Source organism: Cyprinodon variegatus, unplaced genomic scaffold (assembly GCF_000732505.1).
Source record: "Cyprinodon variegatus isolate N-32 unplaced genomic scaffold, C_variegatus-1.0 Scaffold141, whole genome shotgun sequence".
Classification (NCBI taxonomy): Eukaryota; Metazoa; Chordata; class Actinopteri; order Cyprinodontiformes; family Cyprinodontidae; genus Cyprinodon; species Cyprinodon variegatus.
In genome coordinates this window covers 882,989-894,911 of record NW_015150594.1, presented here as the reverse complement: position 1 = coordinate 894,911, position 11,923 = coordinate 882,989, and the positions used below count along the sequence as shown (strand labels likewise).

General features: G+C 36.8%; 1 protein-coding gene across 6 annotated transcripts in view; it reads right to left on the bottom strand.

Moving 5' to 3' along the window:
- sash1 (SAM and SH3 domain containing 1) overlaps positions 1-11,923 on the bottom strand; it is a 201,075-nt gene that overhangs the window by 4,290 nt on the left and 184,862 nt on the right. For all 6 annotated transcript variants that reach the window (XM_015376774.1, XM_015376773.1, XM_015376775.1 and 3 more), the window contains 4 exons: positions 10,780-10,989; positions 9,540-9,690; positions 7,962-8,090; positions 2,270-3,306 (listed from right to left, as the gene is read on the bottom strand). In XM_015376774.1, coding sequence (XP_015232260.1) covers positions 2,270-3,306; positions 7,962-8,090; positions 9,540-9,690; positions 10,780-10,989 — 1,527 coding nt within the window. The remainder of the gene's footprint in view (positions 1-2,269; positions 3,307-7,961; positions 8,091-9,539; positions 9,691-10,779; positions 10,990-11,923) is intronic.

Genomic DNA, 11,923 nt, shown 5'->3' with positions numbered 1-11,923 from the left:
TTTATTAAAAAAAAAATCAGAGCAATATCAAAAAGGAGTGAAGAATCATAAAGTCTACAGACTAAAGATTTCAGCAGAGGCTGATTCAAGCCAGAATAAAAGGAGTCTGGATGGAGGGAGGAGCGGAGCTGATCCTGCAGGTAAGAGACGGACACGCTGCTGAGTGAGGGGCAGGTGGGATCCGCATGCCACGCACAGAATACTGGGAGGTGAACAGACAGCATAGACAGGGCAGAGGTCCGCGACTGTAAATAGCACTCTGTGTCGATCAGAGTATCGTTAGGATTCCACTTTCCTCTCACTCAGCAGCATGTCCGTCTCTATCACCTGCAGTGCGTCTCTATCACCCCTTCCTCCATCCAGGCTCCTTTTATTTTGTCTTCAATCAAAAAAATTTAAATGAAAGAAAAACACAATCAGGTTTTCCCCGCTGCATTGTGGGGAATGTAGTGTTGGTGCGGTAGTGTTGCACTAGATTCCCCACAATGCAACGGTAGCCCACGAATTCACAGCAGCACCCACAAGCAGCCGTGGCCTGTGGGCCAGTTCTAATGGTAATTAAATATCTTCCAAGGGGGCGTGGATAAAACTTGACTTTGATATATGTGTTCTATGCCATTTCAAAAATGCAATAAACACTGGCTTTCTTTAGAGAACATATTTGAATGGTGTCACATGTTAAACTTATAGGAATAAATCTAAGAAGTGTTCCTATCAGTGTCTAATCCTTAACTTTAGGGCTTAACATTGGTTAAGGTTAAAGATAAAAAAAGAAAAGACATATGAAAGCATGACCTTGCTCTGGGTGTCTATATAAATTCATTTTATTTTTCAGCATTTTTTTAAGTTGGATTCTATGTTGTAAATATTTCACAGTGACATAAAACAAAAGCAAGCCTCTTAACTTTGGGCCTTTTCACTGCTGATAAAGCGTAATCCAGCAGAGCTGTTCTCAGCTCCAGGGCCATATTTCACACCTCATCCCTAGATGCCCCAGTCTGTTTGAATCTGTGTTTGTTTTTCTGCCAGTGTTAGGGCTTCCAATATTTCTCAGGGGCTGAGCCTGGGGTCTGGTAAGAGCCAGAAGTTTTTACGACCCCGTCTGCCTTCAGTAAATAGGGCCCATAAACTTAACAGTGTGAACCGCATCACAGAGAGGGCAAAAGCCACGATTTTTGCTTCTCAGCGCTGGGCAGCGCCTTTATCTTTATCTAGCACACATACTGTACAACCTCACGGCAAGTAAATGGCCAGACATCACAAAGTATCTAACAAAAAAGAAACACACAGGCTTTAAATTGAGCTTTAAGCTGCATTATTGAGCTGCATCTTATTAGCATAAAGCATATAACAATTTGGAGGAGAGTTGTAGTTAAATTATGACTCAGTTAAGCCCTCAGGGTTCTAAAAACAGATTGACGCCTGACAAGTACAGCCTAGAAGTGTGTTGGAGCATAACTTTTCATATAAAGTGTGACTGGGTCCATGTACATAATTAATTCAATAATGAGTTTTACTTAAACTAAACTAATCCAAGAACATATTTTACTTTGCATTTAAATGGTAACTATTTGCTTTAGCTTATATTATGACAGCTCGTAAAGCTGTTTATTCTCTTAAGAGTATTTAATAGATTGAAATATGATAGTATAATAAGCTGAATTTATTTCTTCCTTCAGCAAACACAGAATTAAAGATGTTAAGCGGACCAATTTTAAACTTACGTATTAATGGTGCAGTTTGGTTGTCAGAATTTTTCCGTTCCTGTTATGAAACTCAACAAGAATTCCTCCCAAAATTGTGGGGCTGAAAAGTTTCCCCATTATGCTTAAGATCAGTCTCCAATACGGCTACTGTGCACACAAAAAAGTGAAAAGTTCACTTTGGATGGGTGGTATCCCATGATGCCAGTTTCATAGGATCGTTGAGTATTTTGCTTCTTTATTGACCCATGTAAGTTAACGGCACACATCTGTTTTCTGACTTGCAACGATAAATCGTCAGATTATGCAACGTAATTCCTAGATTTAAGCTTTAGCTCCGTACAAACAATTGCTGCATATTTAATTTTTAAGTCTACATTCTTAGTAAGAAGACAAGGGCTCTCTCTGACCATTCTTGACTCTAATGTTTCACATAAAAATATATTAGCTAATGAGGAAGTGAAATGTAAAACCGGTGTGTAAAATGTCCGATTAACAGTATTTGTCTGTATAAACTTTTATAAGTTGATATTCTAAATTTGTATTTGCTGTGTAGTTCCTCTTACCTTGTCAGAGTAAGGCTCCTCTGTCAGATCAATGCCCTCCGCTTGCAGGCGTTGCTCCAGAAGGGTGTGCAGATCAGGACTCATCTTGGTGTGGGACAGTTTCCTCGTCACAGCCATTTTACCTCCGAGATCTGAGAGCCAGGGTGGCTGCACTGCTGGTGGGGAGCCAGGTTCTTCACCTAAGGATGATGCAGATGAGGTGGCACACGGACTGGGAGGTGGGCTGAAGGTCTTGGCAGGGAGAGCAGGGGCACTGAGGATGGGGCTTGGGCTATTGCTGCGGATCAAGGGGCTGCTTGGTTGGGAGCGATTTAGGGAGTGTGTAGGCGAGGCGGTGGGGGAAGGCGAGGAGGGCAGGGAGAGAGACGGGTGACGAGCACCATTGACGAGTCTTTCTCTGGACTTTTTGGCGGGAACAGGAGGTGGAATGGGAGGTTTTTTGGGATGTGTCAGGATGATCCTCTCACCACTTGCACTAGAATCAGGAGGACTTGGAGTTGGACTGGAGAGCGGTTCTGGAAGTTTAGGGGATTGGACTGTTGGACACTGGGAACGGAGAGGAAGCTGGGAGGGTATTGGAGGTCTGTCAGCCCTTCCTTTAGGACTTACTGTTGGAGTTCCTTTCTTGGTTGGAGAACTCCCTTCTCTATGAACCTTGACCTGGCTGTTGTTGCCAGATTTGGCCACCTCCTTTGCTTTTATAAGCACCACATTCTGATCATCTTTCTGCTTGGGGCTGTGCAGATCTCCCAGAGAATGAGAACGCTTCCAGAGCTGAGATGGCTGCTCTGGGCCATCAAGGTCCTCACAGCTGCGGCTAGCTGGGATGGGGGACCGTCGGTGGGATTTACGGAATCCCAGCAAGTTTAAGCTTTTCATGGAGGGCTTGATGAACAAGCTTTTAGGGAACTTGGAACGCTGGTTTTTGCCATTTTGTTGCAGAGCCTCTGTAGAAAGAGTCATAGGTAGTGTCGGGTAGTCTGAAGACTGCATTTCAGCAGAAGAGCGACTGGATCGGGATGCTTTTCTGTTTTTGCCTGCAAAATAAAAGTCCTTTCTTAAAAGTGATGCTCACACCCACTTTAACTTTTTGGTTTTATTTTGAAAAATAATAAAGTTATGGACACTAAAATTCAATACACAAATTATTCTGATTGTGAACAAACCACTTTGTCTTCAAATCTAGGGTAAAAGTTTCGCAATTTAAAATTTTGATTTTAAATAAATGCAAAGATAATTAATTCAATTGCATTTTCAAGTATAGATTTTAATCTACCAAATAAAATCTAATCTAATCATTTTATTTTTTTGATGCAACATTATGAGTGATTTTTTTTCTGTCAGTCTTTCTAATCTAGTTAAAGTAATTGGTCATTGGTTAGCATTTCATGGTGCTCTGTAGAACAGATATAATCTTTGCATACATACAGAATATTTTTTTATGCATTTCTACTGTGATTGTTTCATTTATATGTTTTTCATTTATCTCTACAATGTTGCTTTGAACTGTTGCTCATATTCTAGGGGTTTTAAACTTTATGGTAATCTATTAACTTTAGGTAATCTATTAAGGTAAACTTAATTTTTTCTTTAAAGAGACAAAAAATAAAACTATTGTTAATAATTACAAAATTTCCGGATTAAATAAAATAGTGACCATTTTAAATAGTTCTGCACACATACAGTATTTATTTATTCATCAATCCTATTTATTTCATATAGTTTCATGGCATATTCAAAGAAAAAGTTGATGATTTATTCATCCTTTAATGGCCCTTTTGGCTCATTATATTATCATGACATTTTTATACTATGTTTTATTTTTAGTTTGTCTGAAAAAGTTGCTAGAAATACAATGTATTTATAACGGCATTTTTGCTTTCTTTCCTATGAATTTTTAGATAAAAAAACTAAGCAAATGGTGTGTAAAAATGTAAGTGCAAATACTGCATAGTGGCTTAATATTATTTTACAAATTTAAATGCCAAAGTGGTTCAACATGATCATCATTTTCACTCGAGGCTTATCTCCAATCCACAGATAAATAAATAAAAAACGCTCATACTATCGCCACTGGGATTGGATGAGATTTTTGACACAAAGTCTTTTCGTTGCTGCCAAAACAGCAAGTTCCACATTAAGATACTCATATGGGACACTTTTAAAAAGTGGAACAAAAGGATGAAATAACTTACCGCTTATCCTTATGCATACAGAGCGAAATGGATGGATGGATGGAATGGAGAAAAACCACATCAATTTAAATAATGCCATGTGAGATATATAATCTTTAGGTAGCCCTCGGCATTTTGAAGTTAAATATAAATGTTTAGCTGCAGGGTTTATAAACAGTTTACCAACAGATTTTCCACAGCTGGATGACGAATTTGTTCCATTATTTATGGCCATTAAAAAAACGTTAGATCATACAGTTCAGTTTTTTTTTGTAACTTACACCAGAGAATAATCAGTGATAAAATTAACATTTAAATTCTGGCATTGCTGCTCATGTTTGATAAAAAAAAAAAAAAAAAAAGGATCTTCTTTGAATACTCAATTCAATTCCAATTCTTAGCAAATTCTGTATATTAAAAAAAAAATCAAAACATAAACAAAGCTAATAAACACCTTTGTAACTAGGTTTTGTATGGCGACCATCATCCATTAATGAGTTCACATGAAGATTTGATTAGCCCAGAAATAAAACATGTAAGCTAAAGAAAACTTTTTTGATAAAAAAGTTCAGGCCTCCAAAGTACTAGTGCTTTTTTAATTTTTCCAATGAAACACTTGATTATATGTAAATATTTATTCAAATTTAATAAATGATCAGACCAAATTTAAATCAACAACGCACAGCGAACTTGATTGGCTGAAACCAGACAGTATGGTGGCAAATTAGAAAAACTCAAAAAAAAATGTTTCAACTGTTTTGCTTGAAACACAGGTTATACTGCAGATATTGTCAATATTCACCTTGGAGGTCAGATGTGGGAAAAATCACACCACAGATGAATGCATTGTAGGGTTGTCAAAAGTATCGATGCTCAAAAAAGTATTGATACTAAAACATTGTATCCGGATACGATACTCATTTTTAAAAGTATTGATACAGTTCTACCACTAGTGGCCCCTAAACAATCATTCATCTAAAGTGCAGAATAGAGGGAAATGCACTTTATGAACACTGTGTGATTGAATAATTCTGTCCACTTTTCATTTTCAGATTTTTTTTGTAACAAGTGCAGCTGCTGATAATTTTGGCTAGTGTCATTGTTATGTGTTAAGAGCATAGCAAAGGAAGGAAAACTTAATTTTCTTAGCTTTTTTTTAATCAACCTTGCTTAATATTGTGCACAGCATACAACCTCAAAAAATTGTTCTTATTGTTTATTGTATTCATTTATTTATTTTTTATTTCATTTATTAATGAAAGTATTTCTGTTAAATTTTGGGGTCTTTGTTCTTATACTTGTGGTATCAAAGTATCGAATATTTTCCTGAGTATCGGTATCGAGTTGAAAATTTTAGTATCATGACAACCCTACTGCAATGTAACTGAAAGTGAAAACACCAGTGGAATTGGTTGTTGTGGTGTTAATTCCTAATAGCGAAACATGCTAATTAAAGATTATTATGTTTTTTTTCCCTGTAGTTTGACATGAGAATATCTGTAAAAATGAGGATCAGAGACTGTAGAATGGCAAAACTTATATATAGAATAATATTTCAAATAATTTACATCTTTAGCAGCCATTTTAGAAGTTAAACTTTGCATAGCGCTGAGTTATACAAACTTTGATAACACGTCGAGTAGAGGAATGTTTTTGTAGAAGTTGTTGCAGAGAGAGGACTCAAGCAGCCCTTTCCATTAACTCAGAGGAGGCACAACAATAAAAAGAAAACCATATTATCTTCTCTTTGAAAATCTTTGTTACAAGGGTAGGAAATCTTCACTAAGATCGCCTTTTACTGAAAGATTGAAGATTCTATTGGTATTAAAACAAACAAGACTTCAACAGTGACTTTTGGGAAAAATACAAAACAGAAGTCATATTCAGAGGTCTGATTTTTCCAGTTACCTTTCAGAAATATGAAAACGACCCTTTTTCCCCTGAAGGCAGTATTTCGGTCACTGGGCAGCCATGAGTTTCATGTCCAATATATCCATAGTATAAGTTTTTTTGTTTGACAGTTTGTATCGTTTGGTTTTTAAATGTAATATGGGAGGAAATAAATCGTAATATTGGTTTATCCTACTATTAGGGCAGCACCAAAAAAATAGCAAATCCCACTGGATTTCCAACTTGCAAGAATTATTTATAATATACATATTTTTTTCCACCATAATTGTCTAAAATCTGTATAAGCAGGTATAATATGAGATATGAATATTTCCCTTATTTTTGATTGGCGCATCTCTAAATTTAATTAGAAGTACAACCATATCATAAAATTAAAATAAGTGGATAAGTATAGCACAACTGAGGAAGCCTGAACCTGCAGAAAGAGATGCAGAGTATGTAAAGAATGTTTATGAACAGCTTAGTTGCATGAAAAAGGAAATCAAACAGACAGAAAAAGAGGCAAAAAATAAGAAAAAAATTGCAGCACCAGAGTCCCTTTTAATATTTTTATTGAGCAACTTCTTAGGTCTATGTTGTGGATTGCACAATTTACTGCTGCTTGTAAAAGACAGACATTAGAGATAGGGAAAAAATAATAATAATAGTAAATGATAAAAAGTAGCAGTTACACTGAAGCTGTAAAGAAACAGAAATGAGACAAGCAGAAGTTTGAGTCATGGAGCTGAGATAATGGATGCACTAAGTGATAGAAGGTGCCAGACGCAGAGAATAGTGTCCAGAAAAAAACATAACAAAACAAAAAATAAGACTCAATTTGTCTTTTATGATCACTTTTACAATCTGCATAATACTAAAGTTTCATCATTTTAGGCACATACAGTTCTGTGCAATATATATATGTATTCACCTATAAACACAAAAGTAGGTGAGTTTGATTACATCATAGCACTGATCTGAACCCCTTTGCACCATTTATCAACTTACAAGATTTAAAACTTGAAGTAAACAAACATTTTCTGACATCACTACACTGCAAGTTTTTTGTTAGCTTCTAACTGCCACGTCCTTACAGCCCTCAGCAGCAATATTCTATTCACGTTCATCTTCCTGATATCCACCTATGGAGCTGGTAGCCACATATGGGCCGGTAGGAAACACGTGTCCACAACTAGGCAGAGAGTTTGCCCTCATCAAAACAGTTCTGCATACTGGGCCAAGTCCCTCCCTCTGTGCTCCCAACATTGTTGGGTGGACTAGGCTTAGTGGTCTGAAGGCAGGTTCCCTCACAGCTACAACCGGACTTTGGCACTGACGGCACAGAACGCCTACAGGGTGGAAAGAGGGGTGAAGAAAGTGCAGTGAAAGCAAAAGAAAAGATTTATTTCTTTTAAGCACCCACACTGAGATAGGTTAAAAAAAGCAAGACTCAGGGATGAAGCTTATTTGGAGGAATGACAATGAGAGGAAGTTATGCAAAAGCTTAGAAAGTAATGGAGCAGGAATGAAAAGAACTGAAAAAAGGGAATTAGTAAGGGTGTGACGAAGCTAACTTTAGTAATTCTTATCGGGTTGAAATAGCTGGACTAAGCAAAAGGGATCTTTACCATTTTCCAAATTTTCATTGCTCTCATAGCAGCCAGAATCCCTCGGGGAGTCCCCCACAAGACCTCGACCCTCTGACAGCAGCTTCTCCTGAGAACCTGACAACCCACTGCGCTCTGGATCACTGCTGCCTGAAAAGATAGGAAAATTCATCAAAATTCTCTGCAACACAACCAAGCCTGTATAATATTTAAACTTTTTCAGCTTATGGCAAAATACAAGCCCCTTTATTTGGCATCTTATTTGAATTAAGTGAGATAAAAAGCAAAGAAATACAGAACAGCAATGGAACATTCATTGAGTTTTTACTTTTTCTTTTTTTTATTTTAAATATCCCCCCCATGGATCAATAATTCATAGAGCCATCGGTTAGTACAATTAGAGGTTCACATTTTTTTTGAAGGGCTTCTCCATTATCTTTGCCTTTCAAGGACATCTGACATTTTTTGTCCATTTCACCATTTAATAGATTAAAGCTCTGCCAGCCTCAATTAAGAGTGAGATGTTACGAATAAGATAAGGTGCTGGTCTGATTTTTCATATATCACTCTGCATTTTGAACATCACTGTCCTGTCCTTGATGAAGAACATCATCCCCATAGCATGATTCCACTGTTAATTAATGCTGTCCTCAATCTGACATCTATGTCTTCGTAGGTTTGCAGAATTCCCTTTAACTTTCCTTATTTTATGATGGAATACATGTGTTCAGTTTGAGATAATTATTTGAGATATTGTTTTAAATTCTAACCATACTATTGTTTTCTTTACAACATGACCTGCTGTTTTTTCCTTGTTTTTCTCAATGCCATTGGTTTATTAATGTTTTTTTTTTAACCTCTGATGCCTTCACAGAACAGCTTTTTTTTCCACACAGAGATTAAATTTCAAAGGTGAATTATCAATAAAGTGACTTTTCAACTAAATTATGGTTAGAATGGATTTAATTATACGGTAGCAGAGTAAAGCAATACTGAAAAAAAATATACACAACATCCATGCATCTATCCATTTTCAAACATGCTTAATCCCAAGTGGGGTCGCGAGGGGTGCTGGTGCCTATCTCTAGCTGTCAGTGGGTGAGAGGCGGGGCACACCCTGGACAGGTCGCCAGTCCATCGCAGGGCAACACAGAGACAAACAACCATTCATGCACACACTCGCACCTAAGGAGAATTTTAGAGAAGCCAATTAACCTAACAGTCATGTTTTTGGACTGTGGGAGGAAGCCGGAGTACCCGGAGAGAACCCACGCATGCTCAGGGAGAACATGCAATATACACAACAATGTTTTTATATTCATTTATCCATTTATTGAAGAGCTAAAACATGTATCTCATTGTTGACGGCAGTTTATTTCACAAAAATCTTTGATTTCGTTTTTGTTTTATGGTTCCAACCGCAAGAGTAACATTTATAATACTAGGGTGATAAGCTTTAAATTATGTGCTTGTAATAAAGTATTATTCATAGTAAATATAAACATATCCAATCAAACTAGCAAACATCAAGACGGGCAAAGCAGAAGGTTGACAACTTTCTAAAACTGAAGAATCACCTGGGTTCATTATTCTACTCACTGTCATACTCCTGTAGCAGCTCCACAGCCGTAAGCAGCACCGCTCTGTGCTGAGGATCTTTGATATTCAACTCATCCAAGTCTTCTTCTTCCAGCAGCTTAAATGTGTCCAAATCTTCATACCCATTGAACAGAAAAGTAGGCATGTGCTCCTGTGGAATATATATATATATGAAGTAAAAGGGATAAATATAAGAAGTCAGGGTCAGGGTGTGAAAGGGAAGGAAATATGCGAAAAATACAATTTGAATCTAAGAAGAAAATGAGGTAAAATTAAAAAAAAGAATACCATTGCATTTAACTTGATAATCGATTCAAAGTAGCCCTTAGGCACTGTTTTATTTGACACAGCATTGTCAACATGGTTCACCACGTGTGCAGAGTCATCAGGCATCAAATCAAACCACATCCGCTTTTGTTCTATAGTGCAAAACCGCACATTATCAGGAGTCACTACAAAGATTGCATATCTCAAACTAAGTTTCAGGAAGAAAGGAAATGAGATCTTACCAGAGAAGAGATTAGACTTTATGGTCAGAAAAAAAACATTTACCATACTGAGTTTAAGAACTTAGTTGTTAATGTAAAGGAGTTAAACGAAATCCTACTGTATCCAGCACTAATCATTTCTTAGGAAACTTCAACCCATAGAATCATTTAAATAAACACACAAAAAAATAAACTGGAACTGCTAACTAATAAAATGCATACATGCTAGGAATGTGTTGCTGTAAACTGTTGTTTGAATTGAAAATTGAACCTATGAACTTCAAGCATCTGGTTCTGACTGATTTCAATATGATGCTGTTATGAATTTCTAAGCAGTAGATTCGCAGCTTAGCCTCAGCAAGCTTTAATCTGCGGCTTGGCAATTGAGTTTGCTGTAGATGAAACCAGACAAAGCCACAGGAAGTCTCTGTTTCTATTTGGGGAACCGGAGGCCCGCAGGCTGCCTGGGTGGGAGGAGATGATAGTGAGCACGGAGCAATATGTAGGTTTGGCTAAAGAAGACACCAACCGCTTTACAGGAGTGCGGTTGTGCCAATGTGGGTGTTAATGTTTGTGAATCAGTGTCAAAGCAAACCTTCTGAACAGTGTGGCCTGTAATTGGGTAAACTATATTTGCCTCACAGGCAATTTTGTCAGTAAAAATAGCTTTTAACAAAAAAAAATATGCATTAAGTATAGAATAGCCTAAATATGTCTAATTAAATAATTTTCTTCCATTTGTGGAACCCCACCTTGAGGTTTATCCGCTCCAGCAGCTCCTCCACTGATGTGGGTTTGGGGGGTCGGCCCTTCCTCCTCCTCCTGACAGGCCTTTTAGGCTTCTCCTCTTCCTCATTCAGCACGTCCACATAGATGAACTTGAAGGTGCCCACTTTGTTGTTGAGGAGTCCCATCCATGTTCCCATCGGCGGCTTACTGATGATATCGATCACATCCCCTCTCTGAATACATGGAACAGAGAAGAAAACAGTTTCTTGAAAATAGTACTTTGATTTAAGTTTTTTGTAGTAAATTGAAGAGCAACACATTTATATTTAAGAAAAACAAACACACAACAAAAAAAACACTCAATGAAAGTTGGGTTCTATTCAGGTGGTGGTGATTTTAGCCTTTTAGTTGTTTTATGTCTGCCATGGGATGTTTTGAATAAACTACACTCCTTGGTGCTTTAACAACCAATTACTTAACCTTTAAGCATCAGCTAGGTTAACTAAAAGCATATGTGGATATTTGACTCTTATAAAATAACAACAGGAGGACTCCCACATATTGCTTTGATCAGTTCAAAATGGGACTTTGGACCCATTATAAATAAATTGAAACAGGAGATCATAAAAAGGCTTAAAAAATGTATACACTTAAACAAAATTATATTTTAGATTCAATACTTTTGATAAATATATACATAAATATTAGGAAAACACTTAATAACTTAATAATGCAAAAAAAGTTTAAGTCTTAAGCCTAAAATTTAGGTAGATACTCATTATGTAGGTGGTGCGTCTCCCCTCAAATGGAATCAGGAAGTGAATAAAAAAAGACAATGAATGAATTTCTGAAAGAGATTTTCTGTTCTTGATCTTTGCAAGATAAAAATACCCTTTTAGTTAAAAAGCATCCAAATGTTTTGATGTCACAATTTCTTTAGGTATTACGAATAAATTACAAAAAACAATGATGAATATCCCCAGAATAAGAAAGAATATACAAAAATAGTAAATTCACCCTCATGCATTATAAGATGCTTGACATGAAATGCAGGTAAACAAGCTGTAAGGGGTACAAAAACTAAATAAGCCCCTAACAATAGATATACCAATATAAGCTACAACTGTATAATATCACTGTGGAATTGTCTGAAACTGTGGATATGAA